The sequence below is a fragment of the Macrotis lagotis genome, chromosome 7, assembly GCF_037893015.1.
Source record: "Macrotis lagotis isolate mMagLag1 chromosome 7, bilby.v1.9.chrom.fasta, whole genome shotgun sequence".
Taxonomy (NCBI): domain Eukaryota; kingdom Metazoa; phylum Chordata; class Mammalia; order Peramelemorphia; family Peramelidae; genus Macrotis; species Macrotis lagotis.
Window position 1 is genome coordinate 219,749,373 of NC_133664.1, and position 25,653 is coordinate 219,775,025.

General features: G+C 37.1%; 1 protein-coding gene across 9 annotated transcripts in view; it reads left to right on the top strand.

Moving 5' to 3' along the window:
- The window catches only part of MICAL3 (microtubule associated monooxygenase, calponin and LIM domain containing 3), a 347,386-nt gene that overhangs the window by 263,135 nt on the left and 58,598 nt on the right, over window positions 1-25,653 (top strand). For all 9 annotated transcript variants that reach the window (XM_074194932.1, XM_074194935.1, XM_074194933.1 and 6 more), the window contains 4 exons: window positions 6,282-6,477; window positions 13,769-14,019; window positions 17,508-17,597; window positions 20,516-20,653. In XM_074194932.1, coding sequence (XP_074051033.1) covers window positions 6,282-6,477; window positions 13,769-14,019; window positions 17,508-17,597; window positions 20,516-20,653 — 675 coding nt within the window. The remainder of the gene's footprint in view (window positions 1-6,281; window positions 6,478-13,768; window positions 14,020-17,507; window positions 17,598-20,515; window positions 20,654-25,653) is intronic.

The window sequence follows — 25,653 nt, forward strand, 5'->3', positions numbered from 1 at the left end:
TGCATCTGCTTCCTGAGAATTAGCCTAAGTATGGAGAAGCTCATCACTTGCTGGCTGACCACTAGGTGATAAATTTTTTGGTCATGGCAACGAAACCAAACAGTTATCCTCACAGTGACCTGGGTTGTGCCTGGCATGACTTACTCAAGAATAAGTTTCAAAAATAGACCAATTCTTTTCTCCTACTTTCAGATACAAGTTTTCAGTATAAATATTATCACACCCCTTTGGAGATACTGACCAACTGATGAATACTGACCAACTGTTCTGACTCATATTATTTTACTTTAGCTCTCCACAGTTCACCTTATTGGCATCTTCGTTCCCTATCTTCTTAGTCTGACACTTCTAGCATTGGCTAGAGGGTGACCTCCAGTGGTAGGTGTTTATGTATCTTTATACATAATCTTTCTGGTTCAACTCGATCATCTGAATGTGAAGTTTCATCATCTGAAGCTTCAGTTATGACATTGAAAATAGTAAAGGATTCTAATTTTATTTTTGTTCTCAGATGTATTTTGAGGTTGTAGGATGGTGTCAATAGATTCTTAATACTTGCTAACAAAGATGCAAAGATGTTTTTTAAAATGAACCCACACATATCAGTAACATCAGCCTTTTCCAGGACTGCTTTCATCTTCTGTCAGACCAATTTATCCATACCCACCCTAGCTTGGTCCTCGTACTCTCACCATATTGCCACTCACACCTAATCAAACCCCAATCCTGGATTATTAGTGTAAATTAGCATCCTCAGCACCTCCATTTTTGGTTGCTGTTGAACAAAATTGAAGAAGGTGATGGCTGGGTCCACCCTGCAGCAAAACAGTCTTATTTATTACTCCTCCCTAATTGATTCTCTAATCCAGCTCCAGATCCTTTCTCTTTTTTATGCTTCTTATATCTCCTCCATTCCAAAGCTGAGAAAATGAATATCATTGGCCCTGAGTTTTCTCTTCTCTCCTTTTCTTTATCTCCCAGCTAGCAAGGAAAGATAGCCCACTAACTTAAAATTTAGAGTATAAATCAGTAAAGAGTTCTATTTAGTTACTTGCCAAGGCAGAGGGGAGCATTTTGTGATCCTTAAGGAAGGAAATTCTTTATGAATGAAATAGTCATTGAATTACTGCTATCATCAAGAACTCAGCTTTGATTCTCCCAACAACCCTGCAAGGTAAGGTCTATTATATTTCCATTTTACAGGTGAGGAAGTTGTAGCTGTCCAAGGTCACTTGTTCATGATTACATACCTTGTATCTGAGGCAGAATTTAAACTTGGTTCTTCTTGACTCTAACCCTAACATTCTGTCCTCAGTACATAGGGTAACCAGGCTACCGAATACAAGGTATTTTCCCCAATGTACATAATATAGTATATAGAAAAAATATAATTGTACTGGTCAATCTTTGGTCTTAGAAATGATTGGTTATGTCTCCTAATGTACTGCCTGGCATGAGCTTAGGATCCAAGATGGCAAAATATATTAATTGTTCTTGGTAGCTCTTAAACAGAACCCAAGTCCTTATAAAGGAAATCTAAAAATATAGGGATTGGATATGATTCCCATTTCACTGAAGTGGAGTCTAATTCTAAAATGTCATTTATCATGTCTAACGGAGGAAGATCCAGGTCATCCCACTCCTTTGCTCTCCTCTCCTATTCCCTCTTCCTTTAATCCAGACTCAGATGAAGGGATTTCCCTTCTTCCTGCCAATGCCAACACAACAACATGTACTCTTGTTTCCCATCCTCTCCCTTCCTCTCTAGCAGATTTTCCCTTCCATTATTCTACCCTCTCTCCCTACTCATCATCCTTTCCCTCTCTCCCAGCTTCTTCCCTGATGTCTGTAAATCTGACCAAGTCTCTTCCATCCTAAAAAAGAAAACAACTCCCTAAATCCTGCTCAAGATAATATCTATAGTTCAGTTTTCCTTCTCAACCAAACTCCTTGTAAAAGTTGCCTTTACTCATTGCTGCTATTTCTCTTACTTCTCAACCTTTTGCAGGCTGTATTTTGGCCTCAGCATTCAACTGAAATTTCTCTCTCCAGTTATCATAATCTCTTAATTGCCAATTCTGATAGTCTGCTCTAAGTTCTTTTTTTATCTCTCTTCAGCTTTTGATACTGTTAATCCTCCTTCTTCTCCTGAGTACACTCAACCCTTTCAGGGTTTTTCCCTCCTACCTGTCTGACTGCTCTTTTTCAGCTGTCTTTTTCTGATTCCCTCAACTACAGATACACCCTAAGGCTTTGACCTGGGCTATATCTTCTCTATGTATATTCTGACTTTTGGACCTTGTCATATTCCATGAGGCTTAATTATCATCTCTGTGCAAATGATACTATATATTTCCAGCCCTGATTTCTTTCTTGAATTCTAGTACTACATCTCCAAATACCAGCTAGAATATTTCAAACTGAATATCTGATAGAAATATCAAACCCAGCATGTTTGAAATTGAAGTCCTCACTTTCGTTCTCATACACAGTCCTTTATGATTTCTCATCTCTTATATTTTCTCTTTGGGTCTCCACTTTTCTTTTAATTCCCCAGATTCAGTATCATCCTCAGTTCACTCTCATTCACCCCAGTATCCACTGGGTACCAAAATTTGTCATTTTTACCACCATAACATATCATGCTTCTGTTCCCTTTCTCTACTCACATAAACACTACTTTTTAGTTCAGGGTCTCATCACCTCTCGCCAGCATTAATAGTCTCCCTGCCTCTTTCTCTTTTCCATTTTGAATCTTTACAAAGCTTCAAAGTAATTTTTTTAAAAGTACTCCCCACTTAATAAAACTTCCCAAAAAAACTTACTATTCTCTTTAAGAGAAAATAGTACCTCCTCTGTTCACCGCCTTACACAGACCTATTTTTCCATCCTTATGGCACATTACTCTTTTTTAGGAAGTCGCCCAGGCCTTCTAACTATTCCTTACTAATATTCTGTTGATTATTTTGTCCTGCTTTGTCTTCTACTCCAACTATTGACCTCCCTGGCTTAGAGGTAATTTAGGGGTAATTGGTTTCAAAGTCTTGAGGAAAAGGTTGAACAAACCTTTGTTATGTATGTCTTAGAGGTTCTTGTTCAGGTTTGGGTTGGACTATATTTCCTCATGTCCCTTCCAAACTCTGAGATTGTATGACTTTGAGCTTATGCCCCTGATGTAGGACAAATGGCATCTACATTCAGCTGCCCTGATAACTTTTTTAAAAATACCACCCTACAGTGAGACAATTCTTAATGCTACTGAACTATGATTTTTAGCCATATCTCCTTTGGGGGACTGATTATGAGATAAATCCAACAGCTTAGAGCATTTCTGGTTTCTTTTTTGGCTCTTGGAGCCAAATATTAATTAGATCAACATTTCTTCTCCCTTAAATGGGGTGGTATTTCACCGCCAATTTTCCTTGCTTGATGATATTATTAGTCAGTGGTGCTTGTAAACACTCTTGAGAAATAATACTGTAAAGAAGGAAGAATGTCACTCCAAAACAGACTGATAGTCTTTATTTCCAGTCTTATTGTGGGATAAAGCCTTATATCCTTCCAGGTAATAAAAAGAGAAATCTGATTACTTGGTGAAAGACCATTATGATCTGACTCTCAAGGGTAAAATTGGCACTATCTTTTATAGAACAGCATTCTTTTCTTTCCCTCTATTGTCCTGTATTTCACAGGTAGGCAGCAGCAACTCTTACTGATATATTATTCTTTCTGTTTCCTCAAATTAAATTTGTTCATCCTCTAGTCTTATCATAGTAAATTTGATTCTTTCTCTGATAACTGTACCTCAAAGACAGCCACTCATAATTCACTCTTTCTCTTCCTGTCTCTCCTCTTTCCATTTATTATATAAATAGGGGTATATAATAGGTTTGTAGGCAAACCTAGAAAATTTCTTGGTTGAAGGGTTACCTGTATCAAGGATTTAATGTCATTGTGTTCTTTGCCCTGTCCGAAATAAATATGCTTGTTTTTTTATGCCCTGTTCATCAAATTCCAGAAAAGTTTATGTTGAGTAATTGAACTCTTTCCCTAATATTCTATTTCTCCTTCTCTTCCCCTTTTAATTTCTCCCTAAGGTAATTGCCAAAAAATGTGAGCTAAAAAGGCAATAATCAAATATTGTATTATACAATAGCTCTTTTTTATTGACTCTGGATTGGGAAGGGCAGGGAGTAATAAAAGTTGGAATGAGGAAAAATAAGGGCAACATGAATTATTATTCTTAATTTTCTAATCTTAATTCTGTCAACTCATTCGAAGGCTTGACCTATAGCCCCACACATCCAACAGTGTGTAAATATTGAAAAAAAATGGCATAATGAAAACCTATTCTAGTAAAATGTCTGAAGCAGTTTAGGATAAAGAGAAGGGACTACTTTATTTATGGTAAGAAATCTCATATTCCATTGAAATGTTTTGCTGTAGTTGGGAAGATGTACATCTTTTTCACAGTTTCTATCAAATGTGAAATAAAGTTTAAAGCTGACATTTTTGTGAAAAAAAAGGATAAAGAGAAGGGAACCCACTGTTTGCCTCTTCCATTTTGCTGTTATTTAAAATCTACATATTCTTGTTCACTAAATATCATTTTTAGATTATTTGCTTGGTGCAATGAGCTCAGGACTGAAAATGAAACATGATTACAAAAATAAGGATATTTGATAAATTCCACAGATTAAACAAACACAGATATCCCTATCCCTCCTTATACACATATATGAATATACCAGATTTTCCTTGCCAAATATATATCAGCGTTGCAGTAAACGATCTTCTGTAGAGTTGAAAGACCTCATTTGATGGCTTCCTTTGCCAAATTCCAGATTTCCTTGGTAATTCAAATATATCCAAGAGACTTTTAAGTAGTTAAACACCAAATCCAAAACATTACTTATTCCAACCTTGGGGATTGACTCAAAAAATTGGAGGTTGTGAAAATGTTCAACAGTCTGTGAAATATATCTAACTCACATTTGTATATGTTGCCCTATTCCTTTTTCACTACTGAATCCATGTGTACAATTTATCAGGAAATGCTCAAAATTTTTTAAGTTTTGGTCCTTGGCATGAAAAAGTTAAACCCTCCTGGAGTAGGGTAATGAAGTGATTGAACCTGTACTTTAAGAAAAATCACTTTGATAGCTGTGTGAAGGGTGGATTGGAGTAGGAAGAGATCTGAGGTAGATGATAGTCTTTGTTCAGAAAGATAGGTGATCAGGTCCTTAAGGTGGTAACTGTGTGAATTGGAAAGATGATGAATCCTTGAGATTGGCTAATGGAGGTAGCACAAGATATGGCAAGTTAGGTAAGAATGGATTGGCAGCTTGGTAAGAATAAGGAATCAAGGATGACAATGAGGTATGAGTTTGAGTGATGGAAAAGATAGTGGTATCCTTGAAAAATAGCATAATTCAGAAAAGGGTGAATTTGTAGGGAAAGACAAGTTGTTTGGCTTTCCTATAGTACATCTAGATTGAAACATCCAATAGGCAGGTCCATGATCCTGAGCACAGGGAGAGATTAGGACTGGATATGTTGATCTGGAAATCATTAATATAGCAATGACAAGGAGGTTTATGTAAGTTGATACGGTCATCTAGAGAAAGAGAAAATGTGGAATCTGGGACCACATAAAGCCTTGGGTCTTCACACTCACAGAACGATATTATCCTAAGGGGAAGACTTGATAAGAGTCAATCAGAGAGACTCGAAGAGAACCAAGGGAGAATGCAGCCAGATGATCACAAATCATATCTGTTATATAGATTTTATTCTAGTAAGACTGTACCAGTTGGGCTCTGAGGTTCCTTTCAATTATGAGATTCTGGAAAGTAGTTTTTTGGGCATTGAAAAAAGTATATATGTTCAGTGGTTCAGCACAAAGTTTCTTCAACTCTGCCAGAACTTTCCAGAGCAAATTCTCTATAAAAGAATGTAGACTTTTATCCATATTCCTTCCAACAATTGTATTCATATAATCCTTCCACCTCCATTCCCAAATTTCCCTATTCTGTACTGAATCTAGGTCTTTTGTCTTTGGATTTGCTCAACTTTCTTTTTGAGTGTACCAATTATTTCCAAAAGGCAACTTTCTTAAGTATAATGAGTGATGACTATCTTACCAGTTCTAAAAGTTCACCTTTCCCACTGATGCTTCCCTTTTTCTCTCTACTCTCCTTCCCTCCCCCTCAAATACAGTACTTTTTTATGCAGGCTTTGAATTCAAATCTCACTACCTCACTTCTTGCTTTGTCTTTCAGGTTCAAGTGTGAATGGCCTAGAAGAGCCCAGTCTTGCCAAAAGACTGAAGGGTACTCCAGAAAGGATTGAACTTGAGAATTATAGGCTGTCCATGAAACAGGCAGAAGAACTTGAAGAGGTTCCTGAGGAAACATTAGCAGAACACAATCTGAGCAGTGTTTTGGACAAAGGGACAGAAGAAGACGTGGCAAGCAGGTTATTATGTGACTTATATGTCTTCAACCCCCTTATATTCCAGTTCATCCTATTTCAAGCAACATCATCCATTGAGTTTCCAAATGAATTTTTGCCCATCCTCTTAAAGGGAACACCCCCCCCTAATTTTCCAATTTACAAAGACTTTCACACCCAGTAACTCATTTAATCCTTGAAACCCAGCCCATGAAGGGGCTAGAATAATTATCCCATCTTAAAACAGGAAATTGAAGTAGAGAGTGGTGAAATGAATCATGCCCATCTTCACATAATGAGAAAGCAGAAAAATTGATCTTCAAGCCCAGGTTTTCTCCCTTTAAAAACCATAGTTTCATTCCCCTGCCCTGAGCCCTTTCTACTGCCTACCTTTGAATTGATCCTTAAAGGGTCAACACTTAACCACTGACTTGACCACCATTTCATTCTAGAATTTAGCAAGTACTAAACAGATTCTGTTTGCCTAGCACTGTACCTGGTCACTGGGAGTAGTACAAAGTTTGTTTTTTTAAATCATTGTCTCTGTGATCTTGATAGTTAAATTCACCCCAAGACCTTATTCAGGGCTTAACCACATATAAGATAGAAAATCAGGAGTTCACAGCTCTTTCCTTCAGAGTAATCCTTCATGGAATGGAATGAGACCATAACCCTTGTCCTTGGTTCCTAATGACATAGTGCATGCACTACTAATATCATCTTTGCTTGTCACAGTAGATAATGCATCAGGCCCAGAATCAGGAAAACCTGAGTTCACATTCTGCCTCAGATTCTTAGTAGCCTTGTGATCCTGAGCAAATCACTTCACCCTGTTTGCCTTAGTTTCCTCAGCTGTAAAATGAACTGGAGAAGAAAATGGTAAATCACTCCAGTATCTTTGCCACAAAAACTCCAAATATAAGGAGGACATGACTTTAAAAAAAATCACAGAGAGACCAAGAGCCATTTTCTGATGGATAAATGGTCAAGAAATATGACCAGTTCTCAAGAGAACTAATAAATACCCATATAAAAGAATAATTCAGATCACTAATAAAAATAATTTAGATCAAAACGACTCTGAGATTTCTCATGCCTAGTAAACAGTCAAAGGTGACAAAAAGGTATGAATAATCTATGCTAGAGAAAATCTTGTTCGTTGTTTTGACCATGCTAGAAAGCAATTTTAGAATTAAGTTAAGTATATCTTCCATCCCTGAGATTCATCAACCCCGAAAGAAAAATTCCCTAAATATAACAATATTTGTAACAGCAAGAAATGGAAATGAAGTGAATGCCCATCAATTGGGGAATGTCTTAATCAAATTGGAGAATGTGAATCTAATGGAATATTATTGTGCTGTAAGAGTATATAAATTAATAAGAAGTATCAGAAGACTTTTGAACCAGTGAGTAGTAATTAGAAAAAAAGAAAACCATATACACAGTGATTATAAAAATAGAACTTGAAAGGATAAAAAAATTCAAAAATGAATAAAGTATAAATATACTGATCAAACATTATTATCTTAAGAAAGGGTAGGGGGGGTACACTTACTTCTGTTCCTTTTGGGGAGTAAGAGAGGTGTAGAAAGAGGGATATGCAGTCTGTGTGTGCAGTTGGAACATTGGATCTTCCTTCTTTGTTTACAAAGGATGGCTCTCTGGGAAGGGTACAAGCTAGGAATATATTTGGAGGTAAAGGTGGGGATGAAGGGCAACTAGGTGTCAAAATGCATAGAGAGACAAATCTGGAATCAGAAAGACTCATCTTCCTGAGTTCAAACCCCACCTCAGACTCTTAATAGCTGTGTGACCCTGTGCAAGTCACTTAACTTAAAGGAAATAGCAATACTTCATTATCTTTGTCAAGAAAACCCCACCTTGGGTCCCAAAAAGTTGGGTATGACTGAAAATCAACTGAACAACAGAAGGTGATGCTAAAACAAAAGATATCTATTTAAAAAATTAAACAGCAGTATGAGGGAAGCTTGTAGTATGGATTATTTTTCAAAATATTGAAACAAAAAGTTTTTAATTATCCAAATTATCAATGGCTAGATAGAACATGATTTCCATCTCATTATTACTGCCAGAATAATACCAAATCCTTCCAACTTGGGTAAATATATATTGAAGCCCCTTACTTGTCTTGTAATGCATTCCCATGTGAGATATTAGAATATCATGTTGTAGGGGGAGGGGAAGCAATCAGTAGATATTTCTAAAATGGACTTCACTGAATCCAGCCTCCCTTTTATCTCTGTGATTCTATAGCATTTCTCTTGAAGTTTGTTTGTACCAGACTTGGAAGAAATTTCTGCCAATGTAAATCAGCAAATGTTCCACAATTTTGAGTAATAGAGAACTGACTGAGGAATAGGAAGGGGCAAATAACTTATTTTCTTAGGATTATACAACCTTTAAAAGCAGAACTTGAACCTAAGCCTGCTCAAACTTCAACAACAGTGCACAGTGATGTAGTCAACCTTCTTCCTTTGACTTGTTGATCTTCATAGTAGTTTTTCTGATGACTGCTGATTCTGGCAACTTCTCTAAAATGTGATTCTAGCTCTGAATGAGTGCTAAGAAATAATTTGTCTTAGCCTCTTTGGAGTATATCCTTAATACCAAATAATCACCCTTTTAATCACTAACATATGGAGAAGCTGCTTTTCCTTGTTGTGATTTTTGTGGATTCATTGCCTTACTGTGTCTGCCAGGACACAGGATTCCAGAGGAAGAAATGACAAACTACAGCTTCCTTTCTTCTTCCACACCCTTCCTCTTGGCTCTTCAAAGGTCAGGCACCCAAAGTCCAACACAGATAAGGGCCAGGGAATGTAAAGTGAGCCCTAAGATAAAGAATTTACATTGTGAGTATTACGTGACACAGGAGGCCTATGAAGGGGACAACAGCCTGTTCCATGAACTGGATTCTCCATGGAAATAACAGCGCAGCAGTTGGTGTTCTTGATGGCGCAGGAAAAAAAATAACAGCTGGCAGTACCTGGCAGTTTTCTTTCTCTTCCCCAGACAGAAAAGGAAAAGGTTCAGTCTTTATAAAATACTGAGAATATAAGAAGGCGTCTCAGAAGCAAGATTTTAGACCTGAATCTTTACTTTTATCTGAAAAAAAGGAAGGGACATTATAGAAAAAGTTTAACTTTTTAAAAGTTGTTAGATATTTGGTTCAGTCACTTAGTCTTTAGACTTGCATATAAACTAAACTGGGGAAACATTTAGCATCATTAGTCCAACATTGTTAACATTTTCATTGTGGTCATTCTTATAGATTTATTTTCCTCTTCTTCAGTTAGAATTGATCTGGGATGGAGAACTCTTAAAGGTCCTTGCTTTCTCTCTCTCCTCTCGCTCTCTTTCTCCCCCTCTTTAGAGATGTTATAATCACTTCATCTTCCTCCCCATCCCCCCTTTCTGTCACAAATTGGTGTATGAAACCAAGTAAATCTCTGTTATGTTATTCCCCATCTAGAAACAGGAATGCTTTTCTTCTAGACATGTAGGATCTCATGAGGAAGAAATTTGTCAAAGGCATTGAACTCCTTTGAAAAGCACTATAAAAATAAAAACATTTACATTAATGATTATTAATGTTATTTTATACTGTAGTATAGCAGACAAAATGTAGGCTTAGTGTTATGAGACATGACTTCTAATCTAGTCTCAAAATTCTTTTAAAATCTCATTTTCATTGATATCTTGATTTTACATCACTTTCTTTCCAGATCAATTCCTGTCCACCCTCCTCCCAACAAGCCATCCCTAAATTTAATATTAAAATCATCCATCATAGTATATATAATATGATCTATCTGTAGTCCTCCACATCTGCAAAAAAGGAAAGGAAGATGGATATATTTTTTTCAACTCTTATCTGTGTCTAAGCTTGGGCATTCAATTATACCATCATCACTTTCAGTTCAGGTTTTTTGTTAATCTTGTTTTTGTTGTTGTAGTCATTTAACATACTGCTTTGATGATTTTACTTACTCTTTTAAAGTGACTACCATATATGTCTTGCTTCTAAGGCCTTCACTTTTCTCCTTTCTTGAGCTTCAAGTGACCTTGGGCAAATCACTTAACTTTTCATCCATAAAATGGGATTATTTGTACAATCTCCCAAGACTTTTTGAAGAATGAACTTTGCAAACCATAAAGTGTTCCACAAATGTTTATTATTAAAATAAGTTCTAAAATGCAGCAAAAACAATAGTTGTTAAGACAGTAGTAAATAGTTAACAGAAACTTAAAAGAAACAATAACCCAAATCCTTAAGTGTAAGAGTCTGAGTTAATGTAGCAGCCTCTAAAAAATTCACCTCAAAAGATTTGAATCATTCTTATACCGACCAGTTTCAGAGAGATATCAAAATGTGTACAATAGAGCACTGGCCCTGGAGTCAGGAGTCCCTGAGTCCAAATCCCACCTCAGACACTTAATAATTACCTAGCTATGTGGCCTTGGGCAAGCCACCACAGCCTTGAAAAAACTAAAAAAAAAAAAATGTGTACAATATCCATACGATGCTGACAACAGATTTCAGCTCACTCTGCCAACCAACACTGCAGAATTCTCAACCCTAGCTAATGCTTTTCATTCAAAACTACCTTCTATCCACTCTGTATCTATCTTGTGTGTACATAATTGTTTGCATGTGTCTTCATCATTTGAACTTGGATTCCTTGAGGATAGGAAAGTTTTCTTTGTATCCTCAGCACTTTGCACACAGTAACATAGTAATCACTTCAATAAATTATAGGTGGCAAGTAGATAGAGTACTGAGCCTGTGTTGAATTCAGATTTAGACACTAGCTGTGTGACACTGAGAAAGTCACTTAATCCTGTTTGCATCCATTTCCTTATCTGTAAAATAAGTTGATGAAGGAAATGGCAGTATCTTTGCCAAGAAAACACCAGTAGGGTCAATAGTGAGTCAGGTACAATTAAAAAATAACTGAATTGCAAAAAATGCTTAATGAATACCTCTCGCTGGTACTTTCATTAAGTAAAGCACGGGGAATGCCCTTTGCATGTGTAGTACTGCAGTATAATAATAAACCAGGCACCTTCAGTACACTGTTGATCAGCATCCCTAACTTAACTTTGAAAGACACATTTCTCCCAGTGTGACTAAGCACACATTTCAAAGCCTCTCTGATGCATTACATTTCAGAGTTAATAGACCATGAAGTATATCTGGGGGACAGGAAATTCCCTACCATTTGGACTGGGGGTGGAAGGAATTTGTTTTTCTCAGGACAGGAACATTCCACAGGACTGTAGGTAGCTAGGATTTCATTCAAATTGTACCTTCAATAGCACTACTCCTGTAAAAGAAAAAAAAAACATTTTGGGGAATACTACTGAACAGTTAATCAAACATTGTGTGCCCATTGGGGACACAAAAACAGAAATTAAACTCTTCCTATCACAAGTGGCTTACATTCAGAGGAGTCGGCATGCATGTTCTTTTAGAGATGGAGGGGATACGTGCTCCTGACCTGAATGTGCCATGTAAGACTACTTCTGCTCTAAAAAGTGCTGCTTATAGTTATTTTTCCAAGCTCTGAATAATAATATGGGCTGAAAACAGAAGTTGTCTATAGGGCCATAAGACCAGGTGTTGGAATATTAGTTTCCATTTATTTCTCATAGGCCAAGTGTTCTGTGCTTTTCCAGTAAGATTAACCAAGTTTATTTTTATTATTGCGCCTTTTCTGGCTCTGTTGCCTGTTTCTCTTCATGAATTTTCTCTCATCCTTTCCTCTTGTCCTCCTTTCTTTTACAAGCTTATTCCACTTTGAAGGATTATTTTGGCTCTGACAATCTTTTCTTCACTTTCTCCACTATACAATATATTCCCCATTTGTAATCATCATGGTGATTCTTACTTACTTTGTGTATGTGTAAACACAAAGAAGTCATTTATGGGAGGGAAACCACTAGCAGGGAGTATCTAGAAAGGCTTCATGCAGAAGATTATGTCTGAATAAAAGAAGATATTCCAAGTTTGAAAGATAGTCTGAGCAAAGATAAGAGATAGGCAATGGAGTATTATGAAGAAGGAACAGAAAGAAAGACATTATGACTGAATCTCAGAATGTGATCCCAGAGAGACAGAGTAATGAGCCTAGAAACGGAGGTTAGGACAAACTTTGTAGGACTTTAGATAATGATCATAGAAGTTAATATTCTATAGACAAATGAAAAACCACTGAAATTGATTGAAAAAGTTATTGATGTGGGCACATCTTCACTTAAGGAAAATCATTTTGGTAGAAGTGTGTAGCTTGGACTGGAATAGGAAGACTTGAATCAGAGAGATCACTTAGGAGGATGTAGCAACAATCTAGGCAAAAGACCTGAATTATGGTATGTGATAGAAGGAAGTAAGCAATCAAGTAAGCATTCTTAAACACCTACTATTATATTGGGCATCATGCTAATTGTCTTACAGATATTAATCTCCTTTGATCTTCATAACAACTTCAGGAGATGGGTGCTACCATTATCTGTATTTTACAGTTGACTAAACTGAGGCTGGCAAAAGTTAAGTGACTTTCTGAGAGTTCATCATTATTAAGTGTCTGAGGTTGGATTTGAATTCAGATCTTCCTGACTCCAGGCCCAGTTCTCTATCCACACTTCTAATAGAAAAAAAAAAATATTTTGTGAAAGACATTATGATTGAGTACTTGGAATGAGAAGAGAGAGAGAGAGAGAGAGAGAGAGAGAGAGAGAGAGAGAGGTATTGAAGAAATGCTGAAATTAAGAACCTGATATACTAGTATACTAGATTGGCTAAAATTAAAATCCCTCAAACTAGATCTAGAAGGGAAGATCTACATTTCTAACATTCCCAAGGTGAGGATTTTGCATCCAAAAACAATTTGTGGAAAATAAAATTTGCCTGCCCTTACTTGTACAACTTGTTGTATGGTTGATTATTAGTCCCTTTACTAGTCCTATTTGCATGCCTACTTTAAACTTTTCCCATGTGTCTGTTACTTTAAACTAATTCTCTTCACATAGTTTCCAATTTGTATTACCATCCAAAAGCTGACCACCTTCATAGCTTACTTCTGAAAAGAGGAATATTCCTGATTTTGTTCCTTCCTTTCAAAATTCTGTGTAAAATCTTTGTCATAAATGGCTTCCCCATTTCCCTCACTTTAAAAAATCATTCTGATACCTCTTCCCCTCCTTAGCCCCTGGATATATGGTCTTCCCCTGGAGAGCTCTTTGCTGTTTCTTCACTTTGGTTGTTTCTTCTCTCTTGCCTTCTCTGTAGCAGTTCAGAGTCTGAGATGGAGGAAGAAGATGAGGAAGAAGAAGAGGAGGAATCCCATCTTCCCCCTTCAGACCTGGGAGGTGTACCTTGGAAGGAAGCTGTTCGAATTCATGCCCTTCTAAAAGGGAAGAGTGAGGAGGAGCTAGAAACTTCAAAAACCCATGAGCCCAGAAATGAAGAAGAGGAGGAGGAGGAAGAGGAAGAGGAGGAGGAAGAGGAGGAGGAGGAGGAAGAGGAAGAATCTAGTGAAGGTTAGGAAAACTATGTCTAATCATAACTCTAAGAAATTCCCTAATAAGAATACTTTTATACAATTATGTTTATACAGTTTGAAATTTTACTACTTAAACAAAGATACAAAAAGAGATCCATTCCTGGCTCAAAATTTTGATATTTCTGTTGCCTTAAACTATTAGATGAAAATCAGTATCCACAGAGAAAACACAATGGTAACTGGTAGCCAATCAACAGATTCAAAAAGATGTTTTTTTGTCCAGATTCATATTCTGTTTGTCTTGAGCATACATTGGTAATAGGGGATTAATAAATTTCAAAAGACAATGATACTATTGTGAAATTGGTGGGAGACAAATTTGATCCTCTCAAGTCTAAGGAACCTTATTCCAAAGTAATTTTCTTTATTCTTCTTTTCACTTTTGATTAAAGTAGTCTTATAAAACATCAATCAATCCATTCTTGTTCAGGGTAATCTAATTCATTGTCCCAGAGGTTGTTTTGAGCTAAAAACATAGGATCAAATCAAATCTTTTCAGCTCAAAGTCACTATCATTGATTTTGTTCAGTACTCATACCTTTATGCATTTTCCCAGGCCATGGGTTTTATTTCTGTACCTTTCTTGGACTTTGTATCCTTTGAATTTCTGGGTAATTGTACTGCTAGCTTTCTTCCTTCTCTATAACTACTGTGGAACATGGTTTAGTTGACATATATCTAGACAGTTTTCCTCCTTCTCTATCCCAGGCTAGGAATATGTTGCTCTTATATTGTAAGCTGTGAAATACAAAAGAATACAAATCTTGCTCTATAATAACATCTATATAAATAGGAGGTCACTTTGAAAACCAACTTTTCCTTCTGGAGTCCTTGCCTCTGATGAGAAGAAGTGATGAAAATGCCAGCCATGACCTTAAAGTCTTCAGTAGATCACCCAGAATTTTGTCATTTCAGCAGTGCTTTTTAGATTCCTTCTTTTAATATTTATTATTTGTGACCAATTAATCTGAAGGTAGTTTTCTAGTTGGACAAGCCTTGAGAAGGTCTCCTGGAGATAACAGACCTTTCTGGGATGACTATCATGTCAAAAATTATCTTCAGTCCCCATCTACCACTATTTGTCTCATCTTCCTCTGACTCTTATGGGTAATCTCTCACCTTATCACCTTTCCTGAAGATCTATACTATATTTTGTTGGCAAACACAACTGCTTCCTCTCAGAGGATTTAGTTCTCTTTTTCATGCCATCACTTGTCTCAAGTGGTCAGGGGTCCATCTTCCCCTTACTCTGTATCATCCTCTTTACCCTCCAGTATCTTGACACTAGTTAGGACTTCAGATCCTTTTTCTTTCACTTTTTCACTTTGAACTTCTTCTCCCTTCTCCCCCCTTTTTAAAAGAAATAATTTGTTCTCCTTGATAATTGATAGAAAAGAATATTTCAATTTGGTTTTGTCTTTAATTTTGTTTCTAAGACAAAACTCAATCTGTACCTTAAGAAGAGATAAATAATCACTGCACCATTGTGAAACTATAAACTTAAAACAATCTTTTTAGATCAATGTAAAATGCTCGCTCCCTGGTTTCTCACAAGATCCTTTGAAAATCTGAGTAGTAACTCTCCTAGAAAACTAGTTGTATGACCAACTGCTCTATGAGAGCTTTTGAAGTTGTCACTTTCTTCTCCTAGTTAGCTTTTTTTATTTTCTTTAATATTTGAATATTAGCTATTTCCATTATTTTGTTAACCTCATTTCTTTTCTTCCTCATATCTTTCTCCTGCTTCTCCATTTTTTCGCCTTTGGCTCTAATTCGTTCTTTGTTCTCAGGTCTTCTCTTTTTGCTCTCAGTGTTAGCTCTGCTTCTTCTTTCTCAGTTTCTACTTAAATCCTCCCAAATTTTCCATTCCCAAACTCAATTGCTGAACTTGTTCATAATTCCTCAAACTCTTCCAAAAAATTCCTTTTACTTCTTCCATCACCCATGCCCTTCTAAAAGAGGAGAATAATTGGGAGCTAGAGACCCCAGAGACAAGTTCAATCTAGAAACAATTTCTGTCTTAGATTTAGGATTTTGGTTTCTTTTGGGGGTGGTTCTTTTGTTAGTTTAGCTGTTGTTTTACTTTTGAATTTCTGGTTTCTTAACTTGACTTTGAGTCTCCTTTTTTATTAATTAACTTCTTTTTTCCTGTATACAGAAACAGAATGTAATCTTTGCCTCTCACTACCTCTTCTACCTCACAGAAATGAAATGTGGTAAACAGAAATGAGGTATAGCTCTTGGAATTCCATTGAAGGAAGATGCTGGGTAAACTTAGATTAATGATATCATACTAGAGGTGTGTAGATTGGAAAAAACAAGAGTCTTGACTTCTTCTGCACTGACACCTCCTTGTTTTCAGTTATAGCAGCAGACCAAATTTTTAATAGTCCCCAGTAGTTGGCACCAGATTAATGTGCTGCATACTATGCTTATCTGCTTCTTCCTGGAATCAGGAGTATTGTACAACTGTTTTAAACTGAAGTCTGTTCCTTCTGCCTCAGCAGGTACTAACCAGAAACAAAGTACTTCCTACATACAGTGTGTCCAGAAAGTCTAATGCAGTTAAATCATTAAAGCTTCAAACAATAAAACTCTTGTCATCCCCAACTTACCTTCCAGAGAAGCTAATAATCACTGGATAGAAATTTGCTAATGAGGTAGAGGATGAGCAAGAAAAAGTAAAAGCAGAGACACATTTATTTTCTGAATTTGAGGGTTTTGAGGAAGAAAATTGAGAACTTTTAGTTTAGAGACCTAATCAGCTTCCCTCCTTAGTTCTTCTACATGCTGACATATGCTTTTCCATGTGTGTCTGCTATTGATGACTGCTATTCCAAATTAGTAGCCGTTTACTCTTTCAGGATATAGATACTGCAGTCATCTGCATCTTTTTCTGCTTCTTTATAAAAATTAACTGATTGCATGAACAAGATCCTAGGAATTAGGAAAAAAAGGACCAGAGCCCTTGGGAATAGCAGATTCCTTGGACTCACCCTCCTGCATACTGCCTCTTGCTCTTAGGGTAGCAGTTGGCATAGTCAGAATAGGTATGATCATTTCCAAAGCATGTTTAGAAGAACAGTGCTTGGGGTAACGCTAATATTCCTCTTGCCTTCATTATCTTGGTCTTATGATGCCCTTAGACTAGCAGATTTTGGTGAAAATTGGGGTGTTGTTTGCTCTTGCCTTCCACTCAGAAACTGGATCCTCTGAACTGTTGTCAAGACAGGAATATAAGAGGTGGAGTTGGGAGGTGGGGAGGGGATTTTCTTTGCAGCCAAATACTTAACATCAAACTTGGCCAAATGCTGAAATACCTGGAAACAAAACTTCTTGACAGGACAAAGGGTGGACTTATTTGAGCCCAGGATAACTTCTTCTCTTATCTCTTCTCTCCTGATCCTCTCCATTTATTCTTGTGTCGGGGTCTTTATGCTTGATGTTTCGCTCCCCCTGCTGTAGAGGGAGAGTATTGCCCCTGGAACAAAGAGCTCCAGCAAAGCCACTGGCTCCAACATAACTCAAATGAAGAGGATACGGGTACATTTGAAGGTACCCGCTTTGCCCCTGACCACCCCCAATCCCTCCCTCACAGCTGGCCAAAAATTGCCCTGAAGAGCAGGTCCCACATGAAAAGATATTTGTAAAGGGATTTTATGGACTGACCCTGGCCCATGCCTGACTACTCTGCTCCCTGACCCTGGCACCAGGAACTCCATGGCAGCCTCAGAATCTTATCATAGGGCATGTATGGAAAAAACATGGGTTGGAAAAGAATTCCAGAAATGATCCTGTAGCAACGTAACTGTTCCAATTAGACACCTTGACCCCAAGTTGACCATCATGTTCAGGACACACATCCTTTCCTGACTAATTTCCATTTGGAACTGCAAGCCTAATGGCAAATGTATATTTGGGTCCCCTGAGTAGCTCTTGAAAGTGACACAAAATGTCTTCTGCCACCAGTATACTTGGACACTTCACACTAAAGTGTTTTCATTTTGCTATTTTTTTATTTTATTGTTTTTTTAGTAAAGATATTATTTGAATTTTACAATTTCCCCCCAATCTTACTTCCCTCCCCCCACCCCCACCCCCAAGGAAAGCAATCTGTCAGTCTTTACTTTGTTTCCATGTTGTACATTGATCCAAATTGAGTGTGATGAGAGAGAAATCATATCCTTAAGGAAGAGACAAGAAGTCTAAGAGGTAACAAAATCAGACAATAAGATATCTTTTCCCCCCTAAATTAAAGGGACTAGTCCTTGAACTTTGTTCAAACTCCACGACTCTTTATCTGGATACAGATGGCACTCTCCTTTGCAGACAGCCCAAAATTGTTCCCGATTGTTGCACTGATGGAATGAGTGAGTCCTTCAAGATTGAACATCACCCCCATATTGCTGTTAGAGTATACAATGTTTTTCTGGTTCTGCTCATCTCACTCAGCATCAGTTCATGCAAATCCCTCCAGGCTTCCCTGAAATCCCGTCCCTCCTGGTTTCTAATAGAACAATAGTGTTCCATGACATACATATACCACAGTTTGCTAAGCCATTCCCCAATTGAAGGACATTTACTTGATTTCCAATTCTTTGCCACCACAAACAGGGCTGCTATAAATATTTTTGTACAAGTGATGTTTTTACCCTTTTTCCATCATCTCTACCCAGTAGTGGTATTCACTTTCAAAAATAGTATTCATAGTATGTTGATCTTTTAAAGACTTCAGGGATGTAATTAGCAGCTGAAAGCGCAGTGTTAACAGTGAGAAATATAATTGTCTTCCCTTTTCTTCTTAAAAGAGGGTGGGATTCAGCATTTTTTTTTCTTTCTCCCAGTCTGTCTCTTCTACATCCTAGCATGTCTTAGGCAATCAGACAACAGACAACATCTCACCTCAAGTCTTTTTTTTTTTTTTAGGTTTTTGCAAGGCAAATGGGGTTAAGTGGCTTGCCCAAGGCCACACACCTAGGCAATTAAGTGTCTGAGACAGATTTGAACTCAGGTACTCCTGACTCCAGGGCTGGTACTTTATCCACGGCGCCACCTAGCTGCCCCTCAACTCAAGTCTTACTGGGTGATTCAGACCCCTAGGAATAGACTGAGGAATAGAGAAGGACAGCTAGAACAGAAGACCAGATCAGAGACACAATTCTTTTTCAATCCAGTGTTTGCATTCCCTTCCTTTCCAAGCCCTGAGCACTTGCAAACCAGAGTGAAGTCTAAAAGACTGAAACCTTAACCAGGTCAGCCAGTTGGATCGCCAAGGGAAGCAGTGAGGCATGGTTGCCAGCGTCCATGGGGACAGTCTTCTGGTGCTTAAAAGTATTTCCAGTCAGGTGGTACCTGCTCTCATTGAACCTTCCCCAGAGTCCCACTTCAGTTACTTACTCCTGATATTTTAACTCAGCTATGTGGCATGATATGTAGACTAATCCTGGGGAGCCCATGCAGTGGCAAGCTGCATGGATATGCTTTTGCTATTGCCTGCAAGCTCTTGTGTTACCTTGAACCAGGATCGTTGGTGTCAATGGTCACCAAAACTGGTTTCAAGGAAGAAATCTGAATCCAAAGAAAGAAGATGAGAATTTGTCTCAATCTCCTCCTTTACTTCTGTTCATGAGTTGTCAAAGCTTCAGCTGTTGATGAGGCATCTCCCCACTCTCTCCAAGCCTCCCTTTGCGTCATTCTCCATGCACTTATGCCCCTGTCCTTGCCAAATTTTGTAGCATGCACTATGGGACAGGGGTATAAAAGAAGAGCTTCTCACTCCAACCGCAGCCCTGACTAGAGTGAAAAGAGCAAATGCTGCCAAGGTATGTGCTGGCAGGTTTGATGCAAAGTGGCATATCCTCATTCCACTCATTAGTTGGCCTTCTAAAACACAAGAGTAAAGATGATAAGCTTTCCTCTTGCCTTGGTAATAATGTAAGTGCCTTGCTTCAGAAGGATCCACAGCATCCTAAGGGGAGTCACAGGGCTGCTACTTATAGATAATCTGATATTCTGTGGTGGGCATTGCAGCTAAATATATGAAGACTTTCTTTTGAAAGTTGGACTCTTCAAAGTCCTAAATTTAATTTGGAGTAGAATAAAAGATAAATTAGTTCAACAAACTGCCATCCCAGATGAAGAAAACATCAGAAGGAAACTATTATACCTCCACACAGTGGCATTGTTTAGATTGGCCAACACTTAACAAGATTGAGTTTTAAATTCTTGAAATTACTAAATTACTAAATCCAATTGGGTGAATAGTGGGAGAGTTTCTATGCTTGTCTGCATATTTTCAAATCTCAATTCTATATGCTATCTTAACAAATATTATCATTTTTCTTTTCTTTCTCTATTTTCCTTTTTCTGTACTTTGTCCTTGTTCTTCTTTCCCTTCCCCCCCTTCTTACTTCCTCTCAACCTTTCCTACGTCCCACCTCCCATATCCTTCCACTTTGTCCTTGCTATGCCAGCTGGGAATCTGAAGCTTCAGCAGATTGTAAATCTAGTCGATCCCCTGGAGATACAGGCAGATGTTCACTGGACACACATTCGTGAAAAAGAGGAGGAGGATAAAATGGTATCTACCTCCAAATCTTCCAGTTCCAGAGGTAACTGCACCAAGGCCTACAATCCTGTCTGAACACTTCTTAACAACTTCTTTACTCCTTAGGGGAAGACCCATCAAATCACTTAAAAGCAAAGCCAACAAAACATTTTATTTTCCTAACATTAGATATGTGTTTGCCCTTGGATTCTTTTCTAGTGTAAGTAAAGTTTTCCAAGGATTTAAGGTCTTTTGATCCTGAACCCTTTAATGCAAAAAAAAAAAATACATAAGCTTTACTCTTTTTTTTTTTAGGTTTTTGCAAGGCAAATGGAGTTAAGTGACTTGCCCAAGACCACACGGCTAGGTAATTATTAAGTGTCTGAGACCGGATTTGAACCAAGTTACTCCTGACTCCAGGGCCGGTGCTTTATCCACTGTGCCACGTAGCTGCCCCTAAGTTTTACTCTTAAAAAACCAGTTGATTTTTTTACCCCATGGTCATAAGCTAACCTTTCTACATTTTGTGAATTTTGTTGGCATTTTATTGCTGGAAGGAATGTTTGTATGCATATATAAATTAGATTATGTGTATTTATATGCATACACACATTTGCATATGCCCACAACATTGGAGTTTGTGGGCAGCTACATAAGAGTGGATATTGCTCAGGAAGAACTTAGTTCAAATCTGACCTCAGACTCTAATTAGCTGTGCTACACTGGACAAGCCACTTAACCCTGTTTGCCTCAGTTTCTTCATTTGTAAAATGAAGAAAGAAATGGCAGACCACTTTAGTATCTTTGCCCAAGAAAATGCCAAATGAGATCATGAAGAATTAAATACAACTTAAAATGAATAAACAAACAACAAAAAATGCAAATTTGTATATGGAGGATGAAGTTTGTGTATGCTCAAGGACACATTGTAGAGTATTCTAGAGAAAAGAAATTAGGCCAAAGGAATTTCAGAAATATCTATAGTTTTTTTTAGGATGAATTATATATTTTTTTTCATGTAACCTTACTTCTCCAAATTGTTTCTTAAGAAAACTATTTAAAAAAAAAAACAAAAGTTGGGGCGGCTAGGTGGCACAGTGGATAAAGCACTGGCCTTGAAGTCAGGAGTACCTGGGTTCAAATCCGGTCTCAGACACTTTATAATTACCTAGCTGTGTGGCCTTGGGCAAGCCACTTAACCCCATTTGCCTTTGCAAAAAACAAAGGTTATTGAGGATTTCAGTATCTCTAATTGAGCATGTATTTTAAAATACATTTTTATTTACTTTGTTTTTTTATATTGCCAGAATTTTTCTCAGTAACCCTCTCCCTCTCAATTTCCAGAGAATTAGTCCATATAAAAAATAATATATTTAAGGGTCAGAAATAAAAAGGAAAAGAAAAAAAAAACTAACCAATACGTTGAAAAAAATCTGAAAACATATACAGGATACCACAGCCATAGACCTTCTCTATCTGCAAAAGAATAGGCTAGGATTGTATTCTCTTATGTCTTTGTGGCTTCCTTGCTTATTCTTTGTAATTTGGGGTCATTCACTTTTGTAGTTGTCTTTTTCATTTATCATTTTGTAGTCATTATACATATTGTTTTCTTGCCTTTATTTACTTTACTCTGCATTAGTTAATGTAGATCTTTCCCAGCTTCTCTGTAGTCATCATATTCATCATTTCTAAAGCACATTAATACTTCATTACCATAGTTTGTCAAGTCAACAGACATTTATTATGTGCTAGTTTTTAATCTAAGATATTCTGCTTTGTTTCCAATTCTTTGTTATCAGAAAAAGTGTTACTGTAAATATTTTGATATATAGGGACTTTGTTCTTATCAATAAACTTAGGATATAAGCTAATAATAGAATCTGTGGGTCAAAGGATATGGATATTTTTAGTTACTTTAAATTGCATAATTTCACATTTCTTTCCAAAAATAGGTATGCTGATTCATAACACATGAATTCCCAATTCACTATTTTCTCCTAATCCCTCCAGTATTGATTATTCCCATCTTTTTTGGTCATCTTTGCCAGTTTGCTAGACAAGAAGTGATGTATTTCTCTTAGTATTATTAATTTGGAGCATTCTCTCCTATAGTTACTATAATTTATAATCCTTCTTTTGAGAACTATTTCTTTATATGCTTTAATCACTTGACTATTAGGAAGGCTTCGTATTTTTATGTGTGTATGTATCTACCTACATCTGTGTGTATACACATACATGTCACATATATATACACACACATGCATATACTGTATGTATATTAGTTTTTTATATATCTCGATTACCAAATCCTTATCTGATAAGTTTGACAAAGATTTTTTTCCCATTCATCTGCTTTCCTTTTTATCCTAGATTAATTTTGTTTGTGTAGAAGTTTTTCAGTTTCATGCAATCAAAATTATTTTGTAGGTTTTAAATTTGTTTTTAATCCTTGTTCATTAAGTCCCTTAGCTGTAGCTTTTCCATTTTCCCAGTAATTTTACCAAAATAGAGAGCTCTTTCCTTAGTAGTTTGTGGTTCCTGTTTGCTAAACACTGGGCTATTGATTTCTATTGTTTTCTAGTCTATTTCATCAACCTACTTCCTGGTTTTTTAGCCATTATCAAATGGTTTTGATGACAACTGCTTTATAATATAGTTTAAGATCTGGAAGTTAAGCACAAGTTTAGTTTCAATCCACAGCAAAAATCAAGTAATCAATCAGCCAGTGTTTATTTTTTATCCACTATATGTCAACCACTGGGCACTGTGGATACAAAGAAAATGCAAATAGTTCCTAACTTCAAGGAGCTTACATTTTAATAGGAAAGAATAATCTGTAAATCAGAACATGCAAAATAAATACAAAATATATGAAAACATAACCTTATAAAGAATTATCCTGGCAACTGTGGGGGTGCAAATAAAAGCCTTCTGAACTGAATTTTAAATGACATCATGGCTTCTAAGACTAAGAGAAAAAGCATTGAAAAAATGAGGTACAAATGTGAGAGATGGAGTATTCTGTGCATAGAATCCAAAGTAGGCCAATATGGCTGGATTGCAGAGTTCTTGGAGACAAGTAAAATTTAGAAGATTGGAAAGATTTTGAAGTGCCTTAAATGTCAAACAAAAGACTTTATGTTTAACCCTGGAGTTAAGAGGAAATTACTGGAGTTTATTAATTAAGGGGGTGGAATATTCTGACTTGGACTTTAGGAAAATCTCTGACAGCTTGTTTGGATGACTGGAATCAAGGAAGATTTGAATTAGGAATATCAATTAAAAGACTTATGATAGTTTGGGTAATGAGGGCCTGAATTTAGATAGCAATTGTGCAAGTAGAGGGAAAGGAACATATATAAGAGATGTCATAGAGAAATAAATTACAAGATTTGATATCTTATTAGATTTGTGGCACATGCAAGAAGATAAGAACCCAGGCTGAAACCAGTGTGAGCTTTGCATGACTGGGAGAAGCCTTAAAAATAAGAAGGGAATTTGGAGGAGGGTAGGAAAGATACTGAATTCTGTTTGGACCATGTTTAGTTTGAGAAACCTTTCATTTCAGGGTGTCTGACACCTGGAGATGAAAGACTCGACCACAGAAGATTCTCAGAAGAGAATAAATAGATTTGGGAATTATCTGCAGATGGATAATAATTAAACCCAGGAGAGCTGAGGAGATCACTAATTGAGAAAGTATAGAGAGAAAAGAGAAGAATGTCCCAAAGAGCCTTAGGAGACATCCACAGTTAGTGGATATGACATTGATGAGCATCTAGCAAAGAGATTGAGAAGAAGCAGTCATTAAGAGCAGAACAAAGGATTTAAAAAAACCCAGAAAATAACTAGCATCCTGGAAGAGAAGATGGTCACTTGAAAAATGCTCCAGAGAAAGCATGAGGGTGGAAATGCCTAATCTTGTACCAGGCCAAGCACTTTTTACAAATATTATCTCATTTGACCCTCACAACAATCCTGGTAGGCAGATACTATTATCTCTATTTTACATTTGAGAAAATGGCAAACAGAGGTTAAGTAACTTGCCTGCGATCACACAGCTAAGTGTCTGAGATCAAATTTTTACTTAGTTCTTCTTGACTCCACAACCAGCACACTGTCTACTGTGCCATCTGCTTTGAGAGAGGTCAAGAAATGTTTCCCAATTAAGCAGGTAATCGTTAGAAACTTGACAGAAAACAATTTCAGTTGAATGATTAAGTCAGAAACCAGTTTTCAAGAGGTCTAAAAGAGGGGAAAGATGGAATCATCTGTTATAAACTTTTTTGAGTTTAACTGAGAATAAGAGTAATAAGAATAAATAGAAGAACTGAAAACCAGAGATATTTAAGTTTGGCAAGAAAGTATAGATGATGGTGGGGGCAGTTTCCTGAAAAAGGTGGGAAAAGGTGGGATTTGCCTGGGCAAGCAATTTTTTCCTTTTTACTCACCCCCACAATAGTAAAGCAAAGTATACATGATAACTGTTTGAAATCTCTGAGTAATGAAGCAAGTCTCTCCCAAGTTCTTATACTAGTGCTTCAGGGACCTCCTCTGTAAGAAGGTCTTGATGAGATTCAGATTTTCATTAGGTTAACCAGACCAAATGGGGGCTCAGCCAAAGCAATCAAAGTGCTTTGCTATTGCTTCTGAGTATGGCAATGGATGGTTGTCAGGAGAAGCTGGAAGTTACTGTGATTGTGTGTGTGTGTGTGTGTGTGTGTGTGTGTGTGTGTGTGTGATTATATTTCTTTGCCTTGCCTTGCCTGACACACACACACACACACACACACACACACACACACACACACACACACTCTCATATACAGAGAGAGAGGGAATATTTGAGAGATTTTCTTAGAATCACTTTTCAAATGCCTTTCTCAAGAGCCCCCCTTGGACCTTTCAACTCAGCCTTTCAGAATGGAGTGTCTCTTTGTCCTTGTATTCACATGATTCTTTGTTAGTTGCTCTCCTTCTCACTACATGTCATGAACATCTGAAATGTGCTACCTGAAGTGAGCTTCTGCTCCTTTTCTCAACCTTCTAATACCTTCC